Below are 13,933 nucleotides of genomic sequence, written 5' to 3'. Positions count from 1 at the left end.
AGCTCTCATATAACACTTGGAGCCCCAATAAGGGTGGGCTCCAACCCCTCAGCTATGTCCATCCCCTCACCGCTCCCTCCATCTGCCTTTATTTTCTTCATATTTTCCTTCCCCTCCAATTCCCCCCATCCTCCCATTCCATTGTTTCTATCTTCCTTTTCCCTCTCTCGCTCCCCCCCTCCACCTCATTGACTACAACCAGAGGTCTTCTCCTACTGACTTCCATAACCAGCCTTTTCCATGTTTTGTTTGCCTTATGCACTCCTTTCCCTCTTCCCCCATGCTTTCCCTGCTTCTCCCTGTCCTCCATCACCCCCTTACATCTTCTACCCTCCTTCCCCTCCCCCAACACTCTGCCCTCATTCCTCACCCCATCAATCCACATAAAATCAGTCATTTCTCCCACTGACCCCTCACCCTGGCTCACCCCCTGATGCAGCTTTTGGTCCTTTTCCACCCTTAACCCACCCTGACCACCACTACCCCCTCTTCCTAGCTTGCCATCACCTTCCTCCCCCATCCTCCTCTCCATTTCCTTCCCCACCTCACCTTCAAAACCCCCATCCTTCCCACTAATCTGCTCAATTAGAGGTTCCCTTCCCCCCAGCTGACCCTTACTGCTCCCCCCTCCCCTACTGTTAGCTCCCACACCCTCCCTCTCATGAAAAGCTGCTGTATAAGTCAACAGCAGCTGATTATCCTTAGTCCTATCCTCTTCCTTAGGCTGAAATTGGGATTCCTCCCTTACATCCTCCCTATGGTCATTCCCGTTCCTACTCTTCCTGTTAGGACTTCTAGGATAGCTGGCCCTCAGCCAATTCCCATACTGAGGTTCTCTCTCCTTATCCAAACCTTTCCTCCCACAGCTTCTCTCATTATGCCCAACTCTACCACAACAAAAGCAGAAGTCAGGGCATTTTTCATACTTAAATTCAATCCACTTCACCATTCCATTACTCTTAACCATAATTCCCCTTGGTAAAGGAACTGTCAGATCAATTTCAGTAAGGATTTTTAGATGTTTACCATCTTTTCCCCCTCCCTGGGGAATTATCACATCCTCCACCCTTGCAAAAATACTTCCAACCTTCCTGCCAACCTCCTTGGTAATCCAATGGATCGGAATATTCCAGAGCTGAATCCATATCAAAGTTTTACTCAAGGCCTCTCCCTCCTCTTCCAGGCCAGCTCTCCACCGCAATAGGATCAGAGGTTGACCATCATAGATCCACGATCTCTTATTCAAAACCAGATCCATGTCCTTCTCCTTTTCAAACAGGAATTGAAACAGATTGCGACCAATCTCCACCACTCTCAGATTCCTCACCTGAGGCCACATAACCCCTACAAAACTCCTAATACCTCCAATATTTGCTAGTTTATCCCCCCAGACTTTCCCAATCAGACTCAGTTCGCACTCCCTGACGCCTTGCGCCATCTCCTCCTCCTCCAAACATACTCCCTCTCTTTCTTCCTCTGATAGCTTAAACTTCCTTAAAACCTCCTTGATACTATCCATTCCTCCTTCCACAGACCATACACTTGAGAATTCCAGTAGCTACCAATCCAGCACAAAGCCAGAGTCCGTCCGAGTCCTTCGATGCTTCCTTATTAGCTCCCAGCACCAGCCAATACTGCCACACACGGAGAGAAACAAAAAGATCAGAGTAGAAAAAACAAAGCGAACAAAACGATAATCGAAACACAGGAGCTAAACGATTAGATGCAAGTAGACCACATCTCATCGCAGCGGATCAAACAATAACAAAAGCTATCTTGAGCAAACACCACTACGTGATCAGGAGTAATGGAAGGAATTTGTTAGTTTCCGGGAATAGAAAGATTTTAAAAATGGCGCCTAAACCTAGAGAGTTGAACTTTCCTAAACGAGAACCCACCCACAAGGGGGACTTTCTCTCTCTAGGACAGAGAGAAATTTTCTCTCAGAGTGAGAGACGCATATGCAGATTATATTATAATCAAAGAAAAATTGCCATATTCGAATTCCACTCACCTTGATTTGTACATTTGTTTTGGATGTCGGGGAAACACACACACACACACACAACAAAAACACCCCACCAACACAAAGGAAAAAACAAAAACTTCAAAAAACTTCTTTGACGGGACTGGTCTCAATGCTGTTTCGTTTATTTCCTAACCTCAAAACTATTAAAGTATATTAGCTAATCCACGCTTCAATGACCCAAGTCCCCGCGGTAACTCATTACTGGTAAATATGGTTCTTCCACAAAAAAAGCATTTTATTTATTTATTTATTTTTTGCAAAACCTTTGTTTGGGAGTGATATGAACTAATTTGGATGCTACGCATTTGTTGCTTAAACACTATATCAGAAAAATTGCCATTTAGAAAAAAAAAACTTTTAAGTTTATAATTGGTTTTAGTATACTTTCGAGGAGAAATTAAACTAAGCTATTTTGAATATAACTTGCAAAATAATCTTTTGGTAGGCAAATTCGTTGCTCAGAAAAGAGAAGAGAGCTCAAGGAAGTTGACTAGATGAAGAAAAGTACGGAATAAGGTGGTGAAATAGTAAAGGTGGTGAAATAGTAATCGTTGTTTCGATTTTCGAATTCTTAGAGCATTTGAGAGATGAGAGCGCGACTAAAAAAGATTGTTACCAAAATATATTAATAGCGCATCATTGTTTTTCTTCTTCTCTTTTTGCTTCTTTCTCAAGTTATCGTGGTTGGCGAATTATATAATAATAAGGAAAGAAATGTATTCGAACATTGCATGCATGTCTTCCCCCGCCCCCACCCCACACCCCCCCCCAAAAACAACCCAAAGCCCCCTCCCCCACAAAAAAGGAAAAAAAAATTTGCATGCATGTGACGGTAAAATAAATTTTAAAAAAAAGAAAAGAAAAAAGATGGAAGAGGCGTTCTGCGTGAAGTTGTGATCTAGACTCTGGCCTACTGACACTAACTAACTGACTGTGTGTGTATATATAGAGTGGTACGTCGTTTATTTCATTTCCCTCCTCAACGATCAATTTCAAAAACATGGTGCTGTCTTCTTCATCTTAATCTTTCAACTCTCAATTCTCAAATCATCAGCAACAATGGTGTAAGTTTTCAAATGGATTTTTTACTACACATACTGCATGTGTACTACTTGTTCTTAATTACGTGATATTTTTTGCAGTCAATTTGGTGATATTATACCTACCTTGCTTCAGTTCTTTTCCGACCTGGGGATGGAGAGCTTCGAACTTGTGGAACGAATGCGGAATGCAAATTCGGATGATCTGAAGTTTGTAAAAGCTATAAACGACCTTCTTACCCTTTCAATCTAAAAAATGGTTAGGTATGATAGCTAATGATTTGCACATCGGGCAAGTATTCGTTTGTAGCAGCCGATCTTTAATACAATCTGCATGGAAGTTGTGCTCACAATAGTAAAGATCAGTAATGCTGTCATTCATCTTATACGTTTCCTGCTCAATAGCGGATATGATCATTCAAAGGGAAGCACGAAAACTCAGGGAAAAGATGCAACGTGGACGAAAAGATGTGCTATTTACCATGCATACGCTGCACTTCTCCTGCTTGTCACTTGAACTTGTGTTGTGCCCAAGCCATTCGCAAATGGAGTATAAACTCTAGTCTTTAAACGACTAGAGATGGTATGGAATCCTAGCTTCCTCTTTACGAATAAGTCCCTTTATGTGGAGACAGACCTCCTACAAAGTGAATTCACATGAACTTACCATGTGTACTGTAGTTGTGTTTGGATTGAGGGATTTGGCGAAAGATTTGAAATCTTCTCAAATCTTTTTAGTTGTCTAGATTATTTATGAGGTATAAGAAAATTTCACAAGATCCATGATTCTATTCTTTCTAGGTGTAGTTAATTCTTGTAAAAACCTCCAAATGGGCATATGGTTAGACAGATTTTAATTTGCTTCTAACATATTTAAAACAAAAAAAGACAACGAGAATATATAACATTTCTGAAACCTATCATTCTAGATAACGCCCAACGCTTTCCTGCTATGCATGCTTCCCACGAATCCTTCAATATCTTTCAAATCAAACTGAAGCTCTAAAAAAGATATCTTTACTTGTTTTATTATTATTATTATTTTTGTGTAATTTTTGTTTCTATGATAACTGAAGCACTTTGCTATGTGCAAAGGCACTGAGACAGCACTCAAAGCTTTACTTTCTTCAAAAAATAAAGAAAACAGAAAAAGCCATATTCGTTGCATCAAGTCCAAATGCCAAATATGGATCATTACCTCCTCTGTTAAGTTTCCAAAACTCCAACCACTGTAAGCGATCGTGGTCAGGTCTTCTATTGACAAGCAGGCCTCCAAGTGCGACATTGTCAAATCAGGAACTGCAACATGGATGTAGTATTCCCTTGCCCTAACTTCATCTACATACTGCATAATCTCATTGAAAACAGCATCAACAAACAGAAGGATCTAAAGAAAATCATAAACGGAAATAATACTCTAATTGGAGGTCAAGAATATCATCGAGGAGGGTCCTAATGATATTTAATTTAGACAAGTCACCTTCCTTATTAAAATGATACAACACAGAACAAGAGCTACATAAAGCTAATAAGAGAATTCTCACAGGAGGATCCACTTGTTAGGGTGGCAATTTATATTAATCTTTGGTGAAAGCCATCACCTAGTAAACCCAAAATCAATATGGCGATTATTAATAAATAAATAAACAGAAAAAATTGCAGAAGCGTACCTGGATTCATATCGACAAACTGATATATGAATCTCTAAAGATATTGGGGTGGCTTTCCATGTCAACACGTATTCGCCGATTCTTGAGAGAACCCTTTAGTGTCTCTCTGGTATCTTTCCTGAGGATGGGATATCAGGGAAGAGCTATATTTTGTGGTACTAGAAAATACGACAAAAGAATAATCCACGTGACCTGGGGACCATAACCCTATTTATAGGTAATATTCCTGTTACCTTTTGGAGCCCTATTTTAGCCCAACATAGAAATAGGAGTCCTTAAGTTTCTACACATTAAAGGCCCACATCCTATTAGATACATTAAGTCCAAACTATATTTGATCACTTTAATTGGACTTAATCTTATTTGACAATTTGCAACTCATAATTATTCACATATAAGTCCAACGTTGGATTAAGGATCCAACAACTTTTTGTAGTCTCTCGAGAGGGTGAGCTTCTTCAAAAGATGTATGACTGGATGAGTCCGCATCATGATTTCCAGCGTCTGCACTCAAGTCCCCATTTACCAAGCTTTCTCCCTCGTTGACAGTATTAACTTGAGTCCACAGATACTTTGAAATCAGACTAAATAACGTCTAGATTTTAAACATCAAAACATGCAACTGATAAGTGATAACACAGCACATGACCGACAGCTTGCCTGCTACTTGGTCGTTTGCTACTGTTCCCGTATAAACTTCTGGATTAGGCAATGCAGCATCCTCAGAGTCATTGTCATAAATGAGATGTTGTTGTAGGAGTCCAAGCCACCAGAGATAGAGGTTGAGTCAGAAGGAAGATTACCTGCAAGATAAGTTTCATCGTCACACATCTTGACAACTTAATGCAAGATACATAATTCAGCTTGGCCTGTGAAAAACTTATTAGCTCCTTGATGGAACTGTTTCAGTGTCACATGAAAAAGCAACAAAGATGCCATAAAAGAACTTATTTTCAAGTTCCTCTGTAGATTGTCATAAAAGAACCTATATCAAGTTCCTCTGTAGATTGTTCAGAACATCTCAGCAATGTCGTTATATACTTCACCACTCGCCGAAGATGGAGATGTAAGACCTTCTCCAATTGGCAACGTCGAATTGCAAAAAAAAAAAAAAAAAAAAAAAAATTCGGTTTGTTTGGATAGAAAATTATTTGGAAATTGTGTGTTAGGATAAAAAAAAATGGTTTAAAAGATAAAAAAGAGAGAGAGAGAGAGAGAGAAAAAAGGTGCTTAAGAATCGTCGTTCGTTATGATGCAAAACTAAAATTTTTTCCTATTCAAACAAACAAAGCCGTCAAGGAGATGGAGAGACCAACCTTCTACGTTTTCCGCCTGAAGATTTTGCATGTTAATAGTAATTGTTAAAATTGATGTTAGATTTTGACGTGCGACGAGGAAGAAGACGATTTGCCTGTCGAATCACAATGGGAACACTTGAGATCCTCGGTGACATATTTTCTATGCCAACCCAATGCCACCAATAATCTTGGAAAGGTTTTATAGGTTGGTATTCGGCATTGCGACTCCTGTTTTATGTTTTTCCTTTTTAGGAAATAAATTCAAAATTACAAATAAGAAAATAAGTTTTGGGCCAATTGGGCTTGCTTGTGACAAATTTCATGCAAGTCCACCCAATTTGTCCTAAGATGTTGAATGACATGACGCCTCGCGGTCCATGAGTAGGGTATGATGAACAGAGTCCTTTGACCAGAAAAATAATGTGTGCATATTATTATTTATTTTATTCTCATTGCTCCACATCTATAAACAGTTAATCCTTCCTATTTAAGTGTTTAAGCAAGAACGATTTCTATCAAGGAATCCCTTAGAAAACCTTAGTTCTCACATAGACTTAAAGGCCCACAATTCCATTATTTGTACCATGTACAGAATACATAATTTACCTTCACATTATAATGAAGAAAATGACTATCAAAAAGAAATAAAAATATGAACATATATTTCAACGACATAGTATGCCAGAAATTATAACTCCTATGCTGAAAATTACTTGTCTAAATTAAATTAATGTGTGGACCAATAGACTGTATATCTACCACGCTGTAGGAGCTTGTAAAGTGGTTGATTGGTAACTTATGTGCCGCGTATGATTAATTTTACCATGTGGCTGATTAATTTATCGCTGTGTGATTAATCCCATTCCTTTTCATTTTTTCATGGCAAACTTGGTAGCAAAACATATACCATTTTTTCTTTTGTTTCTGGAGCAAACCAATTAGCTTATGTTAATCCAGAGGGTTTCGATGCTCTTGTTAGATAGTGTTAAAGGATATTGAAAGTTAAAATGGATTGAAAAAATCCCCATTAAATTAAGTATGTCAAACCAAGTCAATTCAAAATAACACAGTACTACTTGGAGAAAAAAAATTGTTTGATTACAACAATTCGCAAAATGCAACAAGGTTGGCCATTCGGCCACTTAATCAATCGTGGGCTCTCGTTGCTTCGGAAAATGAAGTTTTGTAAGTTTTGATCGCCCATTCCTTGCGCTTATAGACTGAAGTATGGAATCTGAACTGTGAATCCATTAAATTGTTAAATCGTTAAGTACTAAATTTAATGTATTTGAATGTATTTCAGATTAAATGATAAGTGAATAACTTATCTCTTATATTTTGGAACAAGTTTTGTTTAGAAAATGCAGTGCCACTTGATTAATTCAGATGTTCTATTTTTTGTTATCAACGCACCTAAAAATGTTCAAATCTGAACCCATTAAATTTTACAGTGTGATTTTATAGCATGATTTCATGCAAGATTTTACAGAACCTAAGTAACGAAGCTTCATGCGCATATTTACAGCATGAAGCTTAGTTAATTAATTGTAATAATACCAATGATAGGAGAAAGTTTTTGGTATAATTAATTGTAATAATACCGTAGCACATTTTGTAATATGGCATATCTGAATTAAAAAAGTGATTGAAAAAAAATGTTTATCATACAAGTCATATAATATTTGTTAAAAAAAAGAGTATCTAAACGTACACATTTTGACGAGTTAAAACCACTTTTCTTATTTAGTTCTACATCTACTGTATAACAACACTGACGTTTCCAGTCTAATTCCAGATAATGGCGTTTCCGGTTTGTTACTAAAATTATTCGCGTTGTTCTCTTGAATGAGTCCAATCGTTATTGTATATCCTGTAAGCGCTGAAGTGTTCTTCAATTAATCAGTTTTCAGGAATAGATTTTGGTAGCCTCTAAACTTGGAGGTATGGGGAGGCAAAATGAATTTTCTCATTGAGTTCGAAGTCTCAAATATCTCTGATCAGAGCAAAAGATGCGCCTTGTGAAACTTATTTATGCATTACAGGAATACATAGGACCATACATAGGAGCTTACGGAGAGTTACAAAAAGAGAGAACCCCCTACTACAATCCCCTACACCACGGGGAAAAAAAAAAAAGAAAAAAGAAAAGAGGAAAAGGTTCCCAACCAAAATATCCCACATTAATCAGAAAAATTGATAATGATAATAAATGAAGTGATTTACCAATAAACATTTGAAATGCTAAAAATAGAGGACTAAAGGTTACGCAGAAATTAAGGGCTTATGGGCTGGCAATTGTTGGTAATGTAGTCGAAAGAACTAAAGAAGTGTGTTGAATTTAATCCAAAAAGGAAAGGGTTCCCGGACTCAGAAGCGGGGACAAACACCAGGCCATTGAAGATGGTGAGAAGCTAAATCCGAGTGGACTCGGAGCTCCGCAAGTTTCAGAAAACTTGTGATGCTTTCTTTCCGAGGCAATCAACTCACTGAAGTTGGCAGGAATTTGTGAAGTGTTGTTGGGAGAAGGAAGAAAGTGTTGGCCCCCCCAGCGACCCTGGCCTGCAGCATTGTGATCATTCCCAGCCGCAGTCCCAGGTGGCACTGACAACTGAGTAGTTGATGAGAAACGAAGAGGTGATGCTGTGGATGAGAGGTCAAGTGCTGGAGGAGCCACCTCTTCCAGACGTCTGGGACGTAACGCCAGTGCTGTAGGGACCTTTTCGACCACTTCTTGCGCTTCTGGTGCTGGTGAAACATTGGGTTGGAATTCAGGTGCAGAAGTAAGCCTTTGGACGACTTGCTTGAAGTTCACGGAATCCACCTTGTACACTTTCGGCTTCATTGGTGGCAAAGGTGCGATTGGCTTCTTCATTGGTTTTAATGGAAGTTTGCGGACTGCATGGAGGGACGAATAGAATGAGGATGTTGTTGTTTTGGGTCTGTTTTCTTCTAAACATTGTTGATACGCAGCGAACTGGCTCGAGGTGGAAGAGGAAGAATTGTACGAGTCGGAGGAATTCTCCATGCCAAGGTTTACAAATGCAGATTTTAGATATTTTATTCCAAAATTGTATACTCGTGGTTTCAGCTAGCTACTAGAGGTGCTGTATGGAGGAGGAGGAGGAGGAGGCAAGGGATGCGAGTCTGCAAGATGACAATCTATAACTGAAAAGGCAGCAGTTATAAAGAAACCAGAAAAACTTCGAAGGTTTGAAAGTCACAAGAAAAATTCAAATGTTTATTTGTCCTGGGCGTCGGCGGGCTGTACTGCAAGTGACAGGACATAGAGTGCTCAATTTTGACCATAACATTATATTTCGATTAAAATATAGTCACCCATGCCCGCTACTTTCTTGTCCCGAAATATTTGGAGATAAGGAGGATATACCGAGTCAGAAAGTCAGAAGTCCTACCTGCATCCTCGTTCCTCAAATCTACATCTATGACCTAGCTGCAGCATCTGAACCGGAGGACAAAAGGAAGGGTTTTATTTGTTGCAGTATGTGTTTAGAGTATGAGTTTAATTTGGGAATGATGACTCCCACCAAAACCCATCATCTATTCATTCATGGTCCCTTTTGCTGCTTTAGAACACCGGTTCGGTGTCAAAAGAGTTTAGGCAGGAAATGATGGCTGATGCAGTTTGCCATATTCTCTGCGTATAATAAGTTGAATAATTTTTTGTGCTAATACTTTGACCGAATAATTTATTCATACTGCTGTGCGATGTGGGCATGAGGACGACGGGGGTGGGTGCATTGAATATGTTATCCAACCTATTAGTTTAAATAAATTAGTGGAACTGCAAGTTGTGATTCTATAGTACATAGGCAGTGCAACAATAATTGGAGAAAAAATAAAAAGAGCCGCCTGATGTCACCCGAGTTTTGTTGCCATGGAGCCCAGTTATGTCGCTCTTTCTCAATAATCAAATACTGAAAATCTTGCTCCTCCTTGACAGGGATAGTCCTCATTTACTCTTTAGACTTGGGCATGGTTTGGCTTTTGTTTTGGGTCGTAATATTCATAATGCATCCGAGCACGGTGATGAATTTGACAGCCCCGTGTAGAAGAAATTAATGGCTTTTCGCTGGCCATATATGGTGGCGGCTCCGCCGGCCCTGCCATTAACGCTCACTCCACTAAAAAGGTGATATTGACGTCTTTCGACCTCAATTATCCGAGGAAGAAAAATTGAATTGCAACGTCCAAATCAAACTTTCCGTCCTCCTCTTCTTCTTCTTCTTATTCGAGTTACTAACATTATAGCATTTTTTGCGGGATCGATGAATAGCACATCAATATAGGTAGATTGGATGTAATAATAACAATGCCCTAGAAATAGATGGGGAATCGAATTATTGACAAACACTCCCAAGAGGGTGCCGCTCGATCGACTCAACTGGTTCGAAGCTTCTCTGGGTCTACGTGGTTTGAAAGTTTTTGTTTTTGCCCACGTAAATTATTTTAAGGATTGCCGTCACTGATCTCATACTCAAATTTTCGTCTTGAACAAAAGGTGGTAACTCCTGAAAAAGGATCATTTTGTGAAAGAAGTTAAAGGTATCGATCATCATATTTAGTGTATAAATTTAAGATACAATCTCCATCGATCTACTACGCAATTTTGTTCATTAACCTAAGTTTGCGTTGAAGCAAATTTAGTTTAATTAATCATCATTAAAAAAAGGGGGGGGGGGGCCGGGAGAGTCTTCGAAGTAATTAATTTCTCTAGATTCTTCAAATATATAACTGTAATTGCTGACCAGAAAATGATAACACTTACAGAAGTGATATCCTGCTCCTTCATGTGTGGCTCTTATATTGAAAACACCTCCCATGGATTGATTACCTTTGCCATAACTTAAAATTCACATCAAAGAAGCAGAATCTTGAAGCTGTAAAAGAGCTTAATAAAAGGAATAGTGGAATCTTGTGTTTGGATTGTATTTTTCATGGAAAAATTGCTGTAGCGATTTGATGTATGTGAGGCAAAAAAGTAATAGGAAAATGCGATTACAGAAAACGACAAAACTTTTCGACGGAACACAGCAATACAAACAAGGTCATCATCAGTTATTACTGCTTTGGTTTTTTCAATAGTTTTCTCGAAGCCGCTTGTTTGCACTTGGAATCTAATGAACCTTCTTCTTTTTTTTTAATCAAATGAACTTGAGTGACCATAATCACATACTTAGTCCAAGGTGTAAGGTAATAATAATAATAATTTACGGTTAGTCCAAGTCCGAGTTCAAATAGCTGTCGGCTATTGAATGTGGACTTCCGTTAGCTGGCATCATGATCAGCAAGAACCAGGTTTTCGGATAGAATTGGGGTGGTTCAGGAGTTTGTAATCACAACAATTGCACATTTCAAGACAAATTCCATTTATATATGTTATGTTATACTGCGCCACATTTTTTCACAACGTGTTGTTGCACCGAATCTCTTGTGAATTTTACAGTACGGAAAAGGTTGGAAACAAGAGAATGAATGGTTCGGTAATTCCATCAATGTTTGTAATGTTAATACTTGTGAATTAATTCTTACAAATTAAGCCAACGAGTCAATTGAGTATTGGGCTATAATTCCTACAATCAAGAATCTGCCGAATTCAATCTGTAAGATTACAACGTAAATTTGGGCCCCCCGAACTTATAATGAAATGGCAAACCTTTTTGCCTTAAAATGTTAAAGACAATTAACCTCCTCCTTCTAACATATGTAAAGAGTATTAGACCACCAAACATGACAGCGCATGCCGATATGTTTTCCTTTTTTCATTTCTCCGTTCCCTGTCATTAGCAAAAATCATTTTTTTTTTTTATATTGTTTTTCTTTTGGGTTTCTTCATTACCCCACATAACAAAACCCCAGTGTCTATCGAAAAATCGAAAGCGAAAGTTTGGGAAAAATACAACAAAAGTAAAATCGAAAACCAATCGAGTTCTTGTATGATATGATCCCACTTGGCTTAAGACTGACAAAGTCCAGTTGGAGATCCCACCCAATTGTTTCTAATTTATGTCCTTCGCCACGTGGCTTAAGGCGATTCCAAAAAAGCCACAGAGATGGGGTCCTCCTGTTTTTCATAATTAAAATATTTATATGGTAAAAGATCTCTTCCCCTTCCAAAAAACGAAGAGGATTTTTTTTCAAGTTTTCTCTTTGCCATTTTTATAATCAGGTTTTGGGCAGACATAAAATGAAACTTTTCATTCAAAACTTTCCAATTCTTTTCCTTTCTGGTTGTCTTCTGTTCGCTTTACACAAACGATGCCTAACTTAAACCTTCTCGAATTTTCTCTTTTACCCTAAACTCTGAATTAAGTTTTGACAATCCAAATCAAAGCTACGGCGATGTAGCAACTTGCGCGTAGAATCTCTCGTAACTATTTGCAGCTAGATCTTTGTTGTCGACAATTGGGTCTGGCTTTTTATTCACGAGGAGGGGAGGAGGATTAACTGTTAGGGATCCACCACAATCCCTTCTACTCAGTATCTTTATTCTGGGTAGACCCTTTGGAAAATTTCACCAGCCATTGAACATCTATAATGATATTTCAAGAAAAGGAAGACGATTTTTTCACAGTCACAAAAATTTTATTGGTAACTTGATCGAGCTCCCTTTTTCCCCAATCACAAACCTATCTAAAACAATAGATTCTTAGCTCGGATGCGAAACCGTGCCCGTTCAACACTTCTTTAGCTATTTTTCTGGGTGGTTGACAGAGATCTGTGAGTAAATTAAGAGAGGAAAAGCTTCAAATAAAAATTGTGTAGATGAATTTGTCCCCTACAAAAATCATTTGCAAGCCAAGCCACGTGACATTCATTCCATTTGTCATGACGGTCAAATTACATGGAATGACACAGAGCATATAATTTGATTAATTCGGTGACATTTCGACTAAGAAAATAGTTTAGTGACCCAAATTAATTAGCGCAAATGAATAATTTAGTAACATCCTCAAAAGATTACACATAGGCATGCTATCCATAGCATTGTGGTTTCGAATCATTTAATTCTTCATCAAATAGCCTACCCTATCTTCAACCTTGTTAATGGTCGAACTTACATATCAACAGAGTGTTGCTCATTCAACGTGAGTGTTCCACATATCTCTATTAGGTTCCATCATGGACAAAAGGCAAGAGTTTTCGCTTTGCCATATTTAATTTAATTCCATTTTCCCCGACACTTTCCCTCCTTGCTTTTTTTTTTTTTTAACGTCTTGCTGGCTTGTTTAATTTATTACTCCTTTAGACCCCACAGATCTTCATCATTCGGCAGCACCAATATACTATTTAATTACACCGTCTCTGAGCGTGGGTTACAAGCTACGATATATACACGGCAAGCGTTGAATTTTCAAGTAGTGCAATAAGTGCAGCTAGTCAGGTATGTGCACCATAATCAAAAAGGCCGATAAACAAGGCAAATTCAGAACATGCGTTACAGCAGTCACCAGAATCCTGACTAGAGCCCGGGATTTCTATATCAACTGCATGAATAATTGCGCTTCAAATGTCGGTACGTATAACAGTATTGGTGGCATGGTGTATCCTGCTTCTCATCTCGCTCCATCTTTGCCCAGGAGCTTTAGTGTCAGATCTTCAGCATTAATCAGCGATGATGATTTGGCTGAGCTTCTGAGGGCTGCTTCCACCAGGGGCCTCAGGAACGAGATTGAGTTAGAGTTTCTTAGGCAACAGCGGCCCCCGATGGGAGGAGTAAGTGTTGTGCAGCGCAGTCATACAATTGCCATTGGAAGGATTGATGAAGAAAAGCCCTGTGATTTTGGAGAAGATGTAACTTTGAGAACAGAATATGCTTTTCCCAGAAGTAGAAGCCATGCAGTCACAAACAGGAAGGATTTTCTGAAGAACAGTTGA

At 38.7% G+C, this 13,933-nt stretch overlaps 1 protein-coding gene across 1 annotated transcript; it reads left to right on the top strand.

Moving 5' to 3' along the window:
* The first annotated feature begins 13,441 nt into the window (after positions 1–13,441).
* LOC113697898 (uncharacterized) lies at positions 13,442–13,933 on the top strand. Its single transcript, XM_027217500.2, has one exon. The coding sequence runs from the start codon at positions 13,442–13,444 to the stop codon at positions 13,931–13,933; it is 492 nt and encodes a 163-aa protein (XP_027073301.1).

Source organism: Coffea arabica, chromosome 7c (genome assembly GCF_036785885.1).
Source record: "Coffea arabica cultivar ET-39 chromosome 7c, Coffea Arabica ET-39 HiFi, whole genome shotgun sequence".
Classification (NCBI taxonomy): Eukaryota; Viridiplantae; Streptophyta; class Magnoliopsida; order Gentianales; family Rubiaceae; genus Coffea; species Coffea arabica.
Note: the sequence above shows the minus strand (reverse complement) of the source record. Positions and strands in the feature narration are given on the sequence as shown.

Excerpts from the sequence above, each read along its gene's own strand:
- LOC113697898 (XM_027217500.2), top strand. The coding sequence starts at position 13,442 with ATGTGCACCATAATCAAAAAGGCCGATAAACAAGGCAAATTCAGAACA.